Raw genomic sequence first — 18,328 nt, forward strand, 5'->3', positions numbered from 1 at the left:
TTTGTGAAATATTTTTTCCTGAACCCCATGGTTTCCACCTACACCCCCAACGGGGTAAGGAAAGACTATTATACCCTTAATTAAAAAGTTAAATAACTCTATTTCTTTATTATCTTCATTTCTTCATCTTCCAAGCATCCCTTCCGCAATACCTCCTTTCCTCTTTCGAGTTTTTTGGTTGTAGTGTACACCATTTTCATCAAGACAATTTCTTTCTCTAACATATCAATTTTAACCTACATCCTATGAAAATCACAATTATTTTTATTTCAGATTTGAAAATTCGGAATTTAATAAATATAATTTAAAGTAACAAAATACATTCCAAAACACAAAATTGAAAATGCATTCCACGTAAGAATTTCCAAAATTAAAAAATGTGTAATGGAAATCTAAATCCAGAATATTTCCAAAAAAATGGCTCTGAAAGTAATTTTTATCCACATCCTCTTTTTATTTAAGGTTATTTTCGTCATTTTTATAAAGATATTTTCGTTATTTTTAATAATTTATATGGTGCAAGAATTTGCCTCTCATCAATCCCTTACGTTGGATATCTCATTTATATTGGAGAATAATTGTCAGTTGTATCATTAATAGAGATTCGTTTTGTTGTTTTCTATTTTATGTTTTTAATTGTACAATCGGTAAATTTATAGATTACTCAATCTAGTTTAGTTTTTTTTTTTATACATCTAGATTCTAGAAGGTATTTTGGATTTTTTTAATGGTAGAAACCAAAATTTATTATTGACTAGGTTACTTGTTCTCCTATATCTTACCATATAAAAACTAATAAAAAAATATTATTGTTATATCTCATTTCTCAAAAGTGATGATCGAAATTTTATTTTTAGTGATGAATACACTGCTCAAGTTAGTAAATAATATTGATAAAATAATAAATTAATTGTGCATACATTAAATTTTTATTTATTTATAATATTTTAATGCGTCTTTACTTTAATGAATCTAGATTAATTGTTCAAATTAGTAATAGGGTATAATATAAGTTATATTACCTAATCAAAATAAGGATATGTTTGATGACTAACATTATCTTGGGAATGGAACAATATTGTTTCCTAAACTCAAAGTTTTATCAGAACTTAGAATCTAAGGTACAAAAAGAAAATTTCCTTTCTTTGGTTTAGATCACCTCAACATTTCTTTACACTGATACCTAAGCTTAAGAGATTTATTTAATTAAGTCAATAATACCTCAATCAAAATCAAGTCAAGAGAAAATCACAAAAAACAAAATATGAATTTGATATATAAAAATATCAAATTCATACTTTTTTTTAAGTAAAATTTGAAATTCTTTAATTTTAAACAATTCAATTACTCTTATAAATTTAATTTCTTATAAAATTGCTTTTGCTCAAACAACATATTTCAACCGAAATAATTTTTCAGGTGTTCGAATATACTGCTCAATAAAATATTAGTTGCTTGAAGAATTATTAATAAAAGAAATATGAGTTAATTTTATAATTGTTTAAAAAATTAGAAATTACTTCAATAAACAACCTTTCTTATCAATAAAAAATAATATTTTATATCAAGAAAGAGAAAAGTGGTATTTTAAAAATAAAAAGAAACTAAAAAAACAAAAACAATCGTAGTGGTATTTTAAATTTAAATTGACTACTTCATAGGGTTCTCCATAGTGGTAGCCTAGTAGCTCTCACGGACCTGTAATCACCCTCCACGCGTCCCAAGTTACGATCATTCGGCACCATTATAGCATGGCCAATCGAAGTTTCCGCTTCAGTGCCGCAATCGCGTTTGGACATTACGAATACAAACCTTTAGCATTTCCCATCTTTTTCTCACTAACATGTGGTCATATGCAAACCTTCCAAACACGTCCTTAGTTTCAAAACAAACGAAGCACAATACTCCCTCGTCGTAACTCTTCGTCGCATTCAAATCATTAAGAGCTGGTTAAATCCGATTTGCATTCTTAATCTTCACTCTTCAATCAGGTAAACATTTTCTCTTCCCTCTTTCTGCGTTTGGTACAGTGCGACAAAATTCAGAAACTCTAATTTCAATTCATTTTTTTCGCGGGAACCTTGCTCTTCGATTCGAATGGACTAGTTTGAGTATTTTTGATTGGATTGTTGCCTCTTTGAATCTGTAAAACTCCTGAAGTTTATTTGAATTTGAAATTGACGTTAAATTTTTATAGCTCCTTGATTTTTGAACAATTGTGTGTGTGTTGTGTTCAGTGTGGTGGGAATTTCAATAATGATGGAGAAAGCAGATTCTGTACAGAAGCTATATACGCGAATGCGGCTTTGGGAATTTCCGGATCAGTATGTGATTGAACCAACAGATGGATCTTCTGGTTCTTATTTGGCAGTTAGTCGAAAAGATGGCTCCATCAAGCTCATTGGTTCGTTGTTAATCTGTTTTCATTGATATTTTGCTCCTGTTTTTGTTTGTCATGTGCTTTCAGTGTAAATGAGAGTTTGCTTTCTGTGTTTTCGGTTTTTTTTTTTTTCTACAGATGAGATTCGTGAATGCAGCACCGTTCGAGTTCCTAAGATTTTTACAATTTATGGTGTGGCTGGGATGTTGAGGCTTTTGGAGGGTAAGTGACGTGTTAGCCTTAGCCATAGCAGAGCCAAGGTGAATTGTGCATTTTTCGCTCTTTTCTTTGCTAGTATTGTTTTAAATAATTAGTGTATATGTAGTGGAGTTGATGACCGAGTGTGATTAGTTGCCTTTGGTTCATTTACTTCTACTAGAGTTAGTGCTCGAAGTGTCTGGTTTTTTTATTTGCCAGTGCTTTTGATTTTGATCGTGATATTTGTTTTGCATATCTACTTTATAAACTTGAGGTTCTTTCTTGCATGGATGTATTCCTTTTCAATAGTAGACATCCATTTGACCATTTACTTTGGTGTTCAACTTTATATGCCTTAGGATCGTATTTGCTGGCTATAACTGGGCGTGAATGTGTTGGATCCTACTTGGGACATCCAATTTTCAAAGTTTCGTCTCTAAAGGTTTTTCCATGTGATTGTTCCCTCGATAATACCCCTTCTGAACAACAGGTAAGCTGCTAGAGTTCCACTTGTTTCGTTAATTTTATGTTAATAAACAATTTGAAACTCATAATCGTTGTGCAATGTGTCAGAAGAAGACAGAGATGGATTTTTCTGGGATATTAAAAGTTGCTGAGAAGACTACGGGTCTGTTCTTCTCGTACGACGCCAATTTAACTCTCAGGTGAACTTTTTTGCATATTTTTAGTAAGCATCCAAATTCTCAGGGATTCAGACATGAAGCTTATTTATTCACACAAGTATATAAATCCGTAGGGAAAATAATCTTCGATTAGCAAGCGGGTTTGAACCATGCAACCTTTTAACGTATTAAAATTTAAAAAACATTTTTTTTCTAACACTAATTAGTGTATTACAATTTTTTTATCATGGAATTAAGGATAATCACATCAGAATTTGTTGTTTGATGGCTAAAGTGTGTCTTCGTGCATGCTTGAGAACTTCAGCTTGCGTTAGTGACATTCACGCTAAGTTTGAAAGTTTTCAGCATAGAGTAAGAATGAGTCTTGGGTATTACGAATGAAGTACAGTATTAGATCTTCTGTATTTCAGGGTAAGGAACCTGCATTCCACCTACTGCATAGAGTAGCAACTTATTTTAATAGGGAAAATACTAATTAAACGCCCACTCTGTTTTGGGAGAGAAGGAAAAGAAGATAGAAATTAGATAATATGAAAACGAGAGAAAATGTGATAGCTAGTGATGTGATAAAGAACAAAGAGGGAGATGAGAAGAAGATGAAGTAAAATGACTAATGAGAAGGAATTGAAGTAAGTGTAATTTTAAAAAAATTGTATTTTGCTTAGACTGATAGTCTATATTTGAACGTAATCAATTGAAACCTCATATCATTGGTAATCTTCACTAAAAGGCTTCATTATAATCCATACCGTAATTTATCATAATTTTTATTGATACAAAAATGTACTAACAAATTCAAATATTACCTTCAATTATTAATTAATGCATTCATACTTAAACGGGGAAAAATATATTTATTAATTGAACTTATTAATATTTAAATTACTTTGATTAATTTATTGACTATTATATTCACTCTTTTAAATTATCTAACGCTACATTTTAATATAAAGTATTTATCGTCATGCTATATAAAAATGTATCCATGTAGTTTAAATATTGACACCTTTATTTAAATTTTTTAGCTTCAGGGAAAATACTTAATATTGCAATTGAGATATCAATTTATTTTCTTTAATAAATTTTAAATTAAAAGGCCTTGTTATGATGTTTTCGTCTCTGTATATTATAATACATATAAATATGTATATCTATAAGACATAAAATTTCATTATATGAAATTAATTAAAATTAAAATCTGAAAAGTACAGAAATATAATTTAATTTCTTAATTAAATAAGCTTATAATAATAGCTAAAGTATCCTAAGAAATACATAAATTTTATTTTAAATTTTGACCACAGTTTTCATAAAATTTTGAAACAAATTAGTATTCACTAGTTTTGGAAATGAATAATCTTTATTGCAAAACTTAATTCACCCCTTTTAATGATATATTTTCTCTCAATTACAACCATTCTTATTTATAAAATTTGAATTTAGAATTTTATTTAAAGGTGTGTATGCAATTTGACTTGGATCAACCAACAAAATGTTAGTATCTATATATACATTCAATTGTAATTATATATGGTATTTAATAATGTATAGAACATATGAAATGAGAAGACTAAATGATTTGTTGAAAGTAGTTGAAAGAGAAATTTTAGTTCAAAAGGATAGTGTGGTCCTATAGTTTTTAAAATCTGTATAATATAGATAGATTTTAAAGTAATTAATAAAATAAAATCTAAAAATAAAGAAATTAAATCATTTAGTGAAATAAATTATTTGAATATTAAGAAGGGAGGGTATATAGTAAATAACTATTGGGTGAAATAATAAGATAACGAATGCATTAAAAGTAAATTGACTTTGATGAATAATAAATCTTGAAGGTGAGAAATGTTTACAAATGCATGATTAAAATATAAAACTATAGCAACTTCATGTCTGGAGAATTTTTTTACATCTTAATCTATTTTTTGTGAGTTTCATTGTTATATCACTTTTAATATATTTTTTAATTCTTATTCCAATGAAAGGATTTTATGAGATTACATTTTTATTAATATTTTATTTAATTGTTAGCAGAAATATATATTTTCACAAATTAAAAAAATATTTTTATAACCTAGAATCTTTTTTTACGTCTAAGTCAACATATTCTAACAAAAAAGTCTTATAAAATCTAAATCTTAATCTTTTGACTATGTGTAATCCCGCAAGATGCTCTTAATATTGGTTTCAATGGAAGTATAATAAATCTCTTAAACAAACTCTCAAGTCTGAATTTAGTGAATTAAAAAAGATATATAATTGGAAGTGAAGGTCCTAGAAAAGTGGTTAATTAAGTTTTTCTATCGAGATTAATCATTTACAAAATCAATATACATCTATAATATAGTAAAAAAATTACATGATTGAAAAGAACTTGTTAGTTTGTGATTGAAAGAAAAAAAGTATTTGCAAAATCTTGCATTTATTGATATGATTTTAATATTATGTCCTGCAGTACCCAAAGACTAAATGACCTTGGTGATGAGTCTAGGTTGCTTCCCCTTTGGAGACAGGTAATATACTGCCTTTGTCTAGTAATCTGTAATAGAAGAATTTTACAACCGGAGTGTGGATCCCATAATTAAAAAATTACTCTTTTGAAGTTTGTTATTATTACTACCCTTAGGTCTCTCACTTTATATATGCAAACAATGTCCACTCTGGTGATTCAATCTGACTTTCTATTTTGTTTACATGTTTTCTATTTTTTGCTTATGTTACAAATGCTTTAACACAGGCAGAGCCTCGATTTCTATGGAATAATTATCTGTTGGAAGTGCTTATAGAGAACAAGGTAGGTTTGTTTTAAATTTGTTCATAGTTTTTGGTTCCTTGATTGATTATGCATTCGTATATTACTAAGTAGTTAATGTTTTAATTCTGTGCATGCAGCTTGATCCATACTTACTCCCTATCGTCCAAGGCAGTATCCTTTTCCCACAATTATATATGCATTCCTTTTCTCATTTTTTGACAAGTAATTTTTGTTTGGGTAATTTGTTTAATTTGACTAATTATAGTATTATATGTCAATCAATTAATTATTTCTTTTTAGGATTATCCTTAACAAATCATTAGGCTTTCATCACTTTGAAGCTGCTATTGGGAAAGATATTATTGAAATCACTATAATTGCTAGGAGATGCACGAGAAGAAATGGTATTTAATATTTTTTTAAAAATAAATTTGTATTTGTTTCTTGATTATTATCTATGCACTTGCGAAGCTTTTGCATGTGCTTTGTTTACCATTTAAAAGTCAACCTTTTGTCCCATTAAATTAATAAAGTCGTTAATTTGGTGGTGATAACAAAAAATAATTCTGAAAGATTGTTAGGATGGTTTGCACTTTGCATTACATTATAGATATGTTTTATAGGGCTTATGAACCTCCTAGTTGTAAGAAGTCAGATTTGGTATTAGTTCTTTCTAGAAAATAGGAAACGCGGTGGAATGGTTTGATTCTATATAAATAGGAAAATATTGTAGGATTGTATAGCTAGAATAGGGATTTCATTCATTCATAGTATACATGGTTAGAATATAAAGTGTCATTCATGTAGGTCGTAGCTCCAAAATCAACAACCTAGGTGAGTTCAAGATATCGAATGCTAGGAGCAACAACCTAGGTCGGTGTGTCTTGTCAAAGTACCCAATAAGTCCTTCAGTTTCTTAATTTCTTGTGCTAAATTCTATGGGGGATTTGAAAAGCTACTCCGTGAAGAAACTACTCGTGTCATACGGGCCTGAGCCCGTCCTCCTTGATTTCATTTTGTTGTCTAATTTCAGTTTTAATTTTGGGGTTTACCACGAAGTCTCCTGCTTACTTCTGCGTCAAGGCTTCTTAGGTGCACCATAGGGAAACGCTATCCATCCCTTAGTATCGCCATCCTCTTGCACCATTGCCAAGTTCACTTAACTACCCTTTACGAACCTTATTTCCCATTACAGATACATAGTTGAGTTACTATATCTTTTTGTCCTAGGGTCTCTCTAAATCCACCAAGTCACAGACTAATTCTGTACAGGATAATAAAACACGGATTCCATTACGTAGATCATCTCCAAAACGTAAGCCGAACCCCTACGTCAACTCACTATGCTTTTAGTTCAGTTCTATTCTATTGTAATAATTAGTGGGGCTAGTTCAGTAACCATTTCGTTGTAACAATTAATTGAGTTAGTTTTTTTGTTGTCACAGTTGTATATAAAACCTCTTGTTAGATCAATAAAATCAGTGAATTCATTTCTCACCCTTACGGGAGTCTCTATGAAAATTAAAATTTGCTCATTCATGTCATTGTGGCGGAATTTAGCCTTTTGGTGTTACTTTAGCGAAATGGAATATGGAATCCATTTCTTAATGGGTTGAATGATTCTTTCTCTTCAATCTGTGGACAAATCCCTTCTGTGACTCGTTCCCTCCCATCACTAATGTTTTCTCTCTTGTGATCCAAGATGAAAAACCGAAGGAGGTTGGTGCATCTTATATTTTTATTTCTACTGAAGACAATTCTTATGCTTTTGTTGTTAAAGTTACATGAGATTCGAAGGCTAAGTTTGGGGCCAAGAAAGACTGTCCAGTGTGTGGCCATTGTGGAGTTCTTGGCCATACTAAAGACAAGTGTTGCAGGGTTAACCACCTAATTACAAAAAGAATTAACCAAACACTTGTCCGGTTCATCAGGTTATATGTGATGCGTTATAGACAATATCTATCGCTATATGCATATCATACACAACCCTGATGATACTTCCAGACGATGGAAGAAGAAAAGGCAAAAATGTATAGCATAGTGACTTTGTTTATTTCAGTATTGTAACATTTACAGTGATACAATGAGAGCATATATAGGCATTGTTACGAAGCACCACATCGGGCATAGGAGAAGAAAAGTAATAATGGCTAAGCAAACAGAAAACAATCATTATCCTTCAGTTGACAGTCTTTACCAAACAAACAACCCTTTACCCAAAACCATAAAAAATCCCAAAGTTATCATACATTTAATGCTAAAGATAAACAATCTCTATATTCTAACATAATCTATGAATTTAAAAAATGTGAGATTGTCATTTGTGGCTGCTTAATGAAGCATGTGTCATTGATAGTAGTTACTAGGCTACCATATTAAAGATAACTATTATTATGTTATTTGATCGTCTTGTAGAGTACAAAAATTTCCAATAGATTGTGCTGAAGTAGTGTCATTGATTGATTTGCTAATGACACAAACACAATTAATTTCCTGAAAGGAACCCGAATGTGGAGAAGAGGAGCTGATCCTGATGGATATGTGGCTAATTTTGTGGAAACCGAGCAAATTATGCAGATCAATGGGTATACAGGATCAATTGTTCAGGTAATGTTTTGTATTATCATACTGGAATGCAAGATAATGGTTTTCTTGATTTTATTTAATTTATTGATTATATTTCAAATCATTAGGAGCTATAGCAATTTTTGAAATAACTCTTTGATTAACATTACCCTCTCAACTTACAAGACAGTTAACGTTAGCTTAATTAATAAATTGAACTTTTCTTACAAAATTGTTCCTTTACCTTGTATTAGATAAGAAAATTACCATTTTTTAGGTACTATATGTTTTAGAAAATTCTTCATTCCCTTTGTTTTTTGGTCGAACTGCATTCAACTTATGAATTAGTTCATGATGTTTCATTTCAAGTTATTGATAGTAAACTAGTATTCAGAAGTTAGGTCTTCCTCCCCACTATCAAATAAACAATTGTTATCTGTAAAAAGAAAATAAATTGTCTAATTTTGAAAAGTAAGTATTGGTAACTGCAGAAAATCATAATAAAATAATATATATTTACTGTAAAGTGGTTTACTGGTAAGTAATATCTGATTTTTAAAAAATCAAAATATTCTCTATATATTCAATCAATGTAATAATGTCTACTGTAAACAAGTTTTCGTGGTATATTGGAATATATATGGTTTCAGTCTAACATGTTTGTGTTTCCTTTGTTTTAACAGTAACCTTTTCTTACGAAGTGTAATAACGAAGTGTAATAGTAATACTATTATGCAAAAGCGGAGTCACAATAAATCACATCTATGTTTCATAGTAAATTATCTTTGGGGAAATTTTCATAATCGATTGGACTTGGTAAAAAATTTCAAGAGAAAAGAAAGGCTGAATCTGCGTTACAGAGAACAGGAACATATATTGAAGGAGAAAGATGAAAGTCTTTAATTTAAAAAACCAGAAATATTACATGTTTCAGTCCTGAAGCATTTTCATAACAGGACTGGTACTTTTGCAACTTAGTTAAATGCAATTCAATGAATCTTCTTGAACGAGCCAAAGACTGAACCAAGTGATCAAGATTTAGGAGTTCAACCCTTGACGCTCCTATTCTTTTGATAAAACATCAAGAAGCAATGGGGTTCCCTAACAGCCCACATTCTCTTCAGGATAAATAGCCCACCGAATCCTATTCATGGCTTACAATATCCACTGAGTCACCCTTGGCTTGAAATCCTCTCTCCTGGTGTCTCATTTTCAAGTCTTTTTCTTTTCATTTTTCTTAACCCAGCCAGCCATTAACCCTCACAAATACATGATGCCTTGAAATCCTTAATTATATTTTTGTAGTCGTATTTATGCACGTTTCCTTATTATTTCATTTTTATTTGAGTTTGTGATACTCTTTACTTTGTATACTAGAAAAGAGTTGGATTATATTATTCCTGATATAAGTTAGATTTTCATTGTTTATATTATCCAAGTCTTGTATATTTTACACTTTCGCTACCAAGCATATTCCATTTGATGTAATGTCATACTCCATATTCCATGGTGAAATTTTGAAAAGCTAAGATGAGCTGGCATCATGCATTTTCATTTACGTAAGCGTCATTGTTTATAATTAGCAGGTTCGTGGTTCAATTCCGGTGCCTTGGCAGCAAATTGTTGACTTAACATATAAACCGAAGTATGAATTATTGAAACATGACGAAGCTGTAAGTGATTGTTTTATTGTTGTATTTCTTGAATTTTTCATCTAATAAACTATATTTATTTGACTATTGTTTCTTTCCTTATTATGCAGCCCCGAGTCTTGGAGAGGCATTTCTTAGATTTAAGAAAAAAGTATGGGTCTGTGTTAGCTATTGACCTAGTTAACGAGGTGAATATTATTATTCCATTGCAAAAAACTTAAAAGGCTTATCTGATGAGGGACAATTGTCTCAGATGATTCTTGTGTCTATAATTGGTTACTGAATCTTAAAAGTAACTAAAGAAATTACATGCTGTCAATAATAGGGTACCAACCAAATACTATCATTACATAATGTTGTGCATATCCTAAGAATATATTTTTTTAATAAGGATGGATTTATGTATCACCATGCATCTATTTGAGTTCATTTTTTTATCTACGTGGTTTCTTAAAAGCATGGTGGAGAAGGTCGGCTTTGCGAAAAATTTGGAAAGACAATGCAACATGTATCTGGTAATGATGTGAGGTAAGAGTCTCTTTCAATTGACTCTAAATAATATACGTATATATCTGTTATTTGATATTGGTGCATACCCTTTTTTTTGTAGATATCTGCATTTCGATTTCCATCACATTTGCGGGCACATTCATTTTGATCGTCTTTCAATCCTTTATGATCAAATATCTGATTTTCTTGAGAGAAATGGGTATGATGTTTTATTATTTAAGTTTTTAATCATCTAGATATAAAATTTTCTCATATTCAATAATTTGATTTGCATTCATTGCTTGCTTTTGCCCAAGTAGGCTTCAACAAACTTAATAGTTTTATTATGTTGCATATTATGGAGCGGTTTGTTATAAGATTTTGGATAATTGTCAAGCATAATGTAATTTGTTGTCTCTAGTTTCAAAACTGTCTTTCTTTTCTATATTTGTAATAATTTTTTTTCACTGAGCATTAGTTAAAGGGTTCCAGAATTTTGATCCCTTCGTCACGATTCTGTTTTGAAATTGTAGATACCTTCTATTGAATGAAAAGGGAGAGAAAATGAAGGAGCAACTTGGGGTTGTTAGAACCAATTGTATTGATTGTCTAGACCGTACAAATGTTACTCAGGTTGGTGTTGGTTTATACTAAGCAAGTTTTTTAAGCCTTACTAGATGAATAAATTTCAATTTTCATTCCCGCTTTTTTTTACCGCTTCATTCCTTCTGTATTATCAGTTTGGACTTGCTGCTTAGTATGAAATAGAAAGCTCAGCATAATATATATTTGCGTATGTGTGTATATGCACTCAACATCTGTAATTGCTTACTTTTTTTCTTTATTCAATTTGACTACAAACCCATACTTGTGCATTTATAGTATCATGTTCCCACTTAATAATGTTTTTACTCATGCAGAGCATGATAGGCCGAAATATGCTAGAATTCCAGCTTAGAAGAATTGGGATCTTTGGTGCTGAGGAAACCATTAGTTCACATCCAAATCTAGATGACAACTTTAAGATCTGTACGTGTATTGCTAATTCTCGAGTTACACATCTTTGCAGTATTAATATATGCTGCTTATCTAGTTATTTTCATTTGATAAATTTTTCTCCTTTTTAGATTGTTTCGTAGGATTTCAAACCTAGATTCTATTCTGACTGACTCTATTATCAGTGTGGGCCAATCACGGGGATGATATAAGTACTCAATATACAGGCACTCCTGCTCTCAAAGGAGACTTTGTCCGGTATTTTCCCATGAATTTTTCCATCAGCTTCCGTGTTCATTACATGTAAAAAACTTAAGAGAAGTTATGCATCCTCAAAATATTATTTTATGTTGAAATTACATTAGCATAGGGATAATTTCAAAATCAGATAAATTGTATATTAATTAGCTCTAATTGCATTGTGTAAAGGAGAAGTGTACGACATTAAGTAGTGCTAGGAAATCTATTGATGCAGACTTGGGATCAATTCATATCAATATAAGCCAAAAGTGTTTTTATATCTTTCAATAACTTTATTTTGTTTTTTCACAAAATCCACTGTGGATTGAAAATTCTGATCACATAGAACATGTTTGTAAAATTTCACGTCAATGTTTATATAATACTTCATTGGTTATGTTAGATTCACTATAGGAAACTGACTCAAGTCCTACATATATTTTAATAAACCTGGACTAGTGATGCTCAAGCAAAAAACCACCTTAGACATACATGCGAAATAAAACTGTTTATTCACATTTTATTGATATTCAGTTTTTACAAAAACAATCTATATAATGCTCTTTACTTAACTCTGTGTGAATTAATCTCTCCTAATTGATTCATGTTTTCTCTTTTTTACCACAGCCTTGTTTACGAAATTCTCATAGCATTTTTCTCATATTATTTGTATAGTATTTTAATCACATGAGCTTCCTATTTTTAATTACATTATCAGTATATTCAATTAATTAGAACCAAATTCTTATAAATTATGTACAACACATGCAATTGTTTTATACTTCGATATTTAATAACTTCCCCATGTATCTATCACATAAAGTTTATAGGCAAAAATGCTAGCTAATATGATGTAACAATTTCTAATCATTTTCAATAATGACGCTCGCAAGTTTAAAATTTAACCTTGTGCCTCCTCCTCATTAAGCTTTGTTTGGATTCAGATTTGGGCATCGTACAATGCAGGGGATAATAAATGATGGGGTGAATGCTCTTATGCGCTATTATTTGAATAACTTCTGTGATGGAACAAAGCAGGTGTCTCGATCTCATCTCATTATATACATTGGGTAGAATTCATAGGTGCATGCTGTCATTACTTATTATCATGTACGTTTGTATGTCTGGTCCTTCGTATGTTTTGAATTTGTTTTTACATTCCCATTTCAATGTTAAGAATCCAAGTATGTGTTAAAAGTCCTATATTGAATAGAAATATGTGTTAAAAGTCCTATATTGAATAGAAATAAGAAAGTTGAATACTATATAAGAAAAAAAAAAACATAAACAAATAGCCATAACATCTTAGGTTGGAGGCATGATCTCTTACAGGAATTTTTTATGGATGGAGGCAAGCATGTCTCGTTGTGTTAAAAACTTAAGTGACCGGCTCAAATGGAGACAAATATGTCCTATTGTGATAAAAATTCAACTCATACTTAAGGGAAAGACTCTTCGAAGTCTAAGTATGACTTGAAAGTCTAATATTGCGTGGGATAAGAAAGTTCAGTAGTATAAAAAAAAAGAATTCATAAACACATAGCCTTAAGGTGCCTTAAGGTTTTGAGTTAGTTACAGATATGATTTTGTGATGGTTCATTAGTTATGAATCTCTCCCTTAGTTGGCAATTCTTGTTTTTCACGTTGTTGTGATCATATTAAGAAACATTGTCCATTAGTTCTTCTCCATCTAAACTAAACTAAACAGTTCTTAGTTGAAAGAAATTCTTAGCTTTTCTAGATCTAATACATTTTGTTATTTCTGGGGTTTTAAAAGAAGTCAACATTGTATTTGTAACTAACTGATCTTGTTCATGATTTCTTTCTTTGTGTAAAGGATTCCATTGATCTCTTACAAGGGCATTTCATAGTCTCTGCCAACAGAGAACAGACTCCTTCTCAGAGTCAAGGCATTGAAGCTATTGCTGTGAGTTCAATTTCTACACTGCTTTTTGGTTTTAGAATAGTTATTGGAAATTTAATATAATATAAATAAAAATTAACTTGTCTTTTAAATATGGCTAAATTCATTATAGTTATACTTTTATGATTTGTTTGATTGGGGTGGGAATAGAAAAGGAAAAAAAAAAAAGGGGAGAGAGAGAGAGAATAAAAAGTGCATTTATTTGAATTAATAACATTACATAAAATTACATCTATTTAAATAATAATTAATTTCTTAATATAATTCATATTTTTATATAAATTCATTTTATAAGAAAAAAATCAAAATTATTAATATTCAATAATAGTTCTGCATAAATCCAGTTCCTAGTCTACCCTGCTTAAACTTTAGCAGGGCTTCTCACCATCTCAAGCCTCTACACGGCACTGAAACTTCCTCATTTAAGAACTTGAACCTGCCTCACCACACTTAAGATTATATGGATAAAAAAAGTATTAGCAATCCGTTATTTGTGAGAATAAATAAATACAAGGAAGGATTTCGTAGAATATTAAGTTCCAAAATTATTCCTTCAAACTAGTTACTAGCTGAAGCTATCATAAGAACATCTACCACTTGGTCACTAGAGTTTATAAATGAAGTAGTGATTTTCCTGTAAATATATTTTTCATTGATGAAAAGACACTTGATTTCTATATGCTTTATTCATCCTTGGAAGATTGGACATGAAGTCTACTTGATTATTACAAATTACAAATTAACTCAATAAAAAAAGTTTAGGGAATAGCTAAGAGTAGGAGTAAGCTGATTAATGAAAAATAAATTAAAAGGAATATAAAAAGAACAGAATTCAAAGTTCAAGATGCATATCAAAGAGGTATGAGATTTGGTGAATGAAAAATTTGATAGAAAATAAGGATTAGTTACCAGAAATGAGAAAAGAAGAACCACGTTTAAAATACAAGATCCTGCCAAAATAGAGTGAGAAACCAGTCAACGAATCTCCAATGTATACAACAACCGATGATGATCCTTGTGAGTGCTGTTAAATAACCGTTACGGTGCCGCCATAACGGTATGGCGTGGTGGTTTTGGCATTCATAGCCATCTCCCATCCGCTAATAACGCTGTCCGCCATTTCCGCCGTGGCGGTTCATGGCGTCCATGGTGGAAAAACGTTTTTTTCTTTTTAATAAGGATTAGTTACCAGAAATGAGAAAAGAAGAACCAAGTTTAAAATACAAGATCCTGCCAAAATAGAATGAGAAACCAGTCAACGAATCTCCAATGTATACTACAACCGATGATAATGATTCTTTTGAGTGCTGTTAAATAACCGTTATGGTGCCACCATAACGGTATGGCGTGGTGGTTTTGGCAGTCATCGCCATCTCCCATCCGCTAATAACGCTGTCCGCCATTTCCGCCGTGGCGGTACATGGCTTCCATGGTGGAAAAACGGCTTTTTCTTTTTAAATGACGTTTTTGGACTCTAGTTTAGCACTCTTTGCTCAACATTCTCTGAAGTTTTTTCTTTCCTTTCCTTTTTTTTCTGATGTTCTTTCTCTATTTGGTGCTCTGTATTTTACTGTTATCTATTCCTTTGTAGTGTCTTTTTTTCCATTTTGCAAAAGTTATCTGATTCTTGTGAGTGCTGTTAATAACCGTTATAGTGCCGCCATAACGGTATGGCGGGTGGTCGCCATCTCCCATCCGCTAATAACGCTGTCCGTCATTTCCGCCGTGGCGGTTCAATGGCGTCCATGGTGGAAAAACGGTTTTTTCTTTTAAATGACGTTTTTGGACTCTAGTTTAGCACTCTTTGCTCAATATTCTCTGAAGTTTTTTCTTTCCTTTCCTTTTATTTTCAAATGTTCCTTCTCTATTTGGTGCTCTGTATTTTACTGTTATCTATTTCTTTTTAGTCTCTTTTTCTCCATTTTGCAAAAGTTCTTTGATCCTTGTGAGTGCTGTTAATAACCGTTATAGTGCCGCCATAACGGTATGGCGGGTGATTTTGGCAGTCATCGCCATCTCCCATACGCTAATAACGCGGTCCGCCATTTCCGCCTTGGCGGTTCATGGCGTTCTTTTTAAATGACGTTTTTGGACTCTAGTTTATCCCTTCTCTGATTTTTAACATTCTCTGAAGTTTTTTCTTTCTTTTCCTTTTTTTCAAATGTTCCTTCTCTATTTCGTGTTCTGTATTTTACTGTTATCTATTTCTTTTTAGTCTCTTTTTCTCCATTTTGAGAAGTTCTTTTTCTTTTCGGTTTATCTGTTTAGTTCTATGTCTTTCGGTTATGTGATTTTCATTTTAAATTTCAAATTTTAAATTCTTTGTTTTGAGAAACTTCTTCAACTAGGAAGGAAAAAATGGTTCTAGTTGAAGAATCTGGAGAAGATAATTGTGAGGAGGAAAAAATAGAAGAAGGATTATGAAATGTTAATTTGGGAGTGTTATTATAATTATTTTTCATTCCGTACATATTTTAGTGGTATGTTTCTAATCATTTTGGGATTGCTTGAAGAATGTGTTTTGCATTTTAAAATTTTAACATCTCTTTGTTTATCATTGCAGTCATTTCCTCTGGCTTTGGGTCTGGTTTTGACTGGGTTCTTTTTCACAACCATGTCGTTGACGCAAGGTGAGTTAACTGTATGCGCCTGCTCACCCACATAGTGTTGAGAAACCTATGGCTTCTAACTGCCATTCTTTTTATGTTCTTATTTTATGGTTTTTCCATCCTTAGATGAGTGAACTATGCCACAAGAATGGAATTAGAATCCCCTCACATAGGTTACATCCATTAGCCTGTAAATAAAAATTTAAAACATTCATAAGGTAAACTACTGATAAATACTCCTGGTGATTTGTTAAACATGCAGTTTCATAATCCATAATCCTAATAACTAATTTTCCTATGTCACATACTGTTTTCCTTCAACATAAAATTACTTAATTGTTCATTACTCTTGATCCATAGCCGGTCAATACATTACAATGTTCTGTTATGAATTGTGAGTATTACATACTAATACACGCCATGTACCTTCAAAGTGGGGTAGATTATTAAGTAGAGACTAAAAGGTAAAATTTCTAACTTTATAGACTAATTAAGTAATTAAACTTGAGAAATATTTTGCACCATGCTAATCAAATGAATTTGTATGTTTGTAGCTAAATCACCCAGTCACGTAGTTAGTATGCAGCTTTTTGAGTTAGCTTTTGAGAAGAATAAAAAAACTTTCCTCAATAAAAACATCCACGGGCGAATCAGAAGGTTTAATGACATGACTTAAAGTAGTTAGATGTCATGTGATCCTCAACTGCAAATTTGCTTGTCTAGGTTTCTAGTAAATTAAAGCAAAAACATGATCTGAAATTTTATGAAAATTCCTGTGCGGTCTCTACAGGTATATGTGCTAATTAAGAATTTGTTATAAAAAGGTGAACTCGTTACCACTTAGGGTAAAGTAGTGGCAATCCAAGTGCTATGTTAATGAAACTAGTAGCATATGTCTGACATGGCTTTCAAGTGACAATCATTAATTAATTTCTGCAGTTAGATATGATTTTAAGCACTTGTTCTTCTCACTTTTGTGGGCAAGCATTAGTGTCGGTATAGCAGCATTTGTGAAGGCCAATGGTCGCGTTTTCTGCAACAGACCTCGCCTACATAAGCCGCGGTGTTGACTTCAATATACAGATTACTTTTTCAATTAACATTCATCTCATGCAGGAATCTTTGCACTGCAATGAATTCAATCTTTGCACAGGATTCCCAGCACACTTCGTATGATACTTATTCTATTATGATACTAATTCTGTAGTTATTATAGCTTCCAAGATTGATTCATATCGCATTACAGTGGTTGGTGCTTTTTCGCCAGTTCTTGCTCTGGCTTTCTCTTTGTATATGCACGTTTTATTTGTGTCTTGTATAAGATTGAAACACCTCAAGTTCTTTGAAATCCATATTTAGTTTATTCTTTTTTGTATGCTTCCAAGAGAATTCATTCCTTTCAAAACTGCTTTGTTTCATTTCTGTATCTTCTGCAGACACTTAGTTAGGAACAGAGAATTGAAAACAAAAAAAACAAAAAAGAAATATGACAAAACTCTCTCTTTCAAGATTTCTTTCACAAAAGATTTTTCCTTTCAAAAGAGTCAATCCTCAATTTACAATCACAAAAAATCTGAATCTCTTCTATCCATCTTTTCTAACTATCCACCTAACTAACTCATTAATATTCTAAATATCATAACTAATTTTTCCTTGTATTCTAACACTTATTATTTTTACTAACACTAGCAATGAAAAAGAAAGGATCTATTTTTATATTTATAATATTCTACAAGAATAAATTGAGAAATTGAAATTTTGTAACATATATTTATTTTTTAAGTTTCAAGATTATCTCCAACAATTATGTGAAGGCACTATGTAGGTTCATACGGAGACCATTTTTTGGTTATTAACTCTTTGATTAGTGAAACAA

General features: G+C 31.2%; 1 protein-coding gene across 1 annotated transcript; it reads left to right on the forward strand.

Moving 5' to 3' along the window:
* Positions 1 to 1,843: 1,843 nt before the first annotated feature.
* LOC137808519 (phosphoinositide phosphatase SAC6) lies at positions 1,844 to 17,827 on the forward strand. The gene is made up of 21 exons (XM_068609669.1): positions 1,844 to 1,991; positions 2,238 to 2,404; positions 2,519 to 2,602; positions 2,938 to 3,068; positions 3,152 to 3,243; positions 5,678 to 5,735; positions 5,960 to 6,016; positions 6,115 to 6,148; positions 6,301 to 6,381; positions 8,478 to 8,584; positions 10,129 to 10,215; positions 10,305 to 10,382; positions 10,652 to 10,722; positions 10,805 to 10,903; positions 11,217 to 11,316; positions 11,604 to 11,712; positions 11,865 to 11,937; positions 12,864 to 12,957; positions 13,757 to 13,846; positions 16,407 to 16,473; positions 17,392 to 17,827. The coding sequence occupies exons 2-21, from the start codon at positions 2,257 to 2,259 to the stop codon at positions 17,520 to 17,522; spliced, it is 1,791 nt and encodes a 596-aa protein (XP_068465770.1). The 5' UTR covers positions 1,844 to 1,991; positions 2,238 to 2,256; the 3' UTR covers positions 17,523 to 17,827.
* The last annotated feature ends 501 nt before the right edge of the window (positions 17,828 to 18,328 follow it).

This window comes from Phaseolus vulgaris, chromosome 3 (assembly GCF_051622355.1).
Source record: "Phaseolus vulgaris cultivar YP4 chromosome 3, ASM5162235v1, whole genome shotgun sequence".
NCBI lineage: Eukaryota > Viridiplantae > Streptophyta > Magnoliopsida > Fabales > Fabaceae > Phaseolus > Phaseolus vulgaris.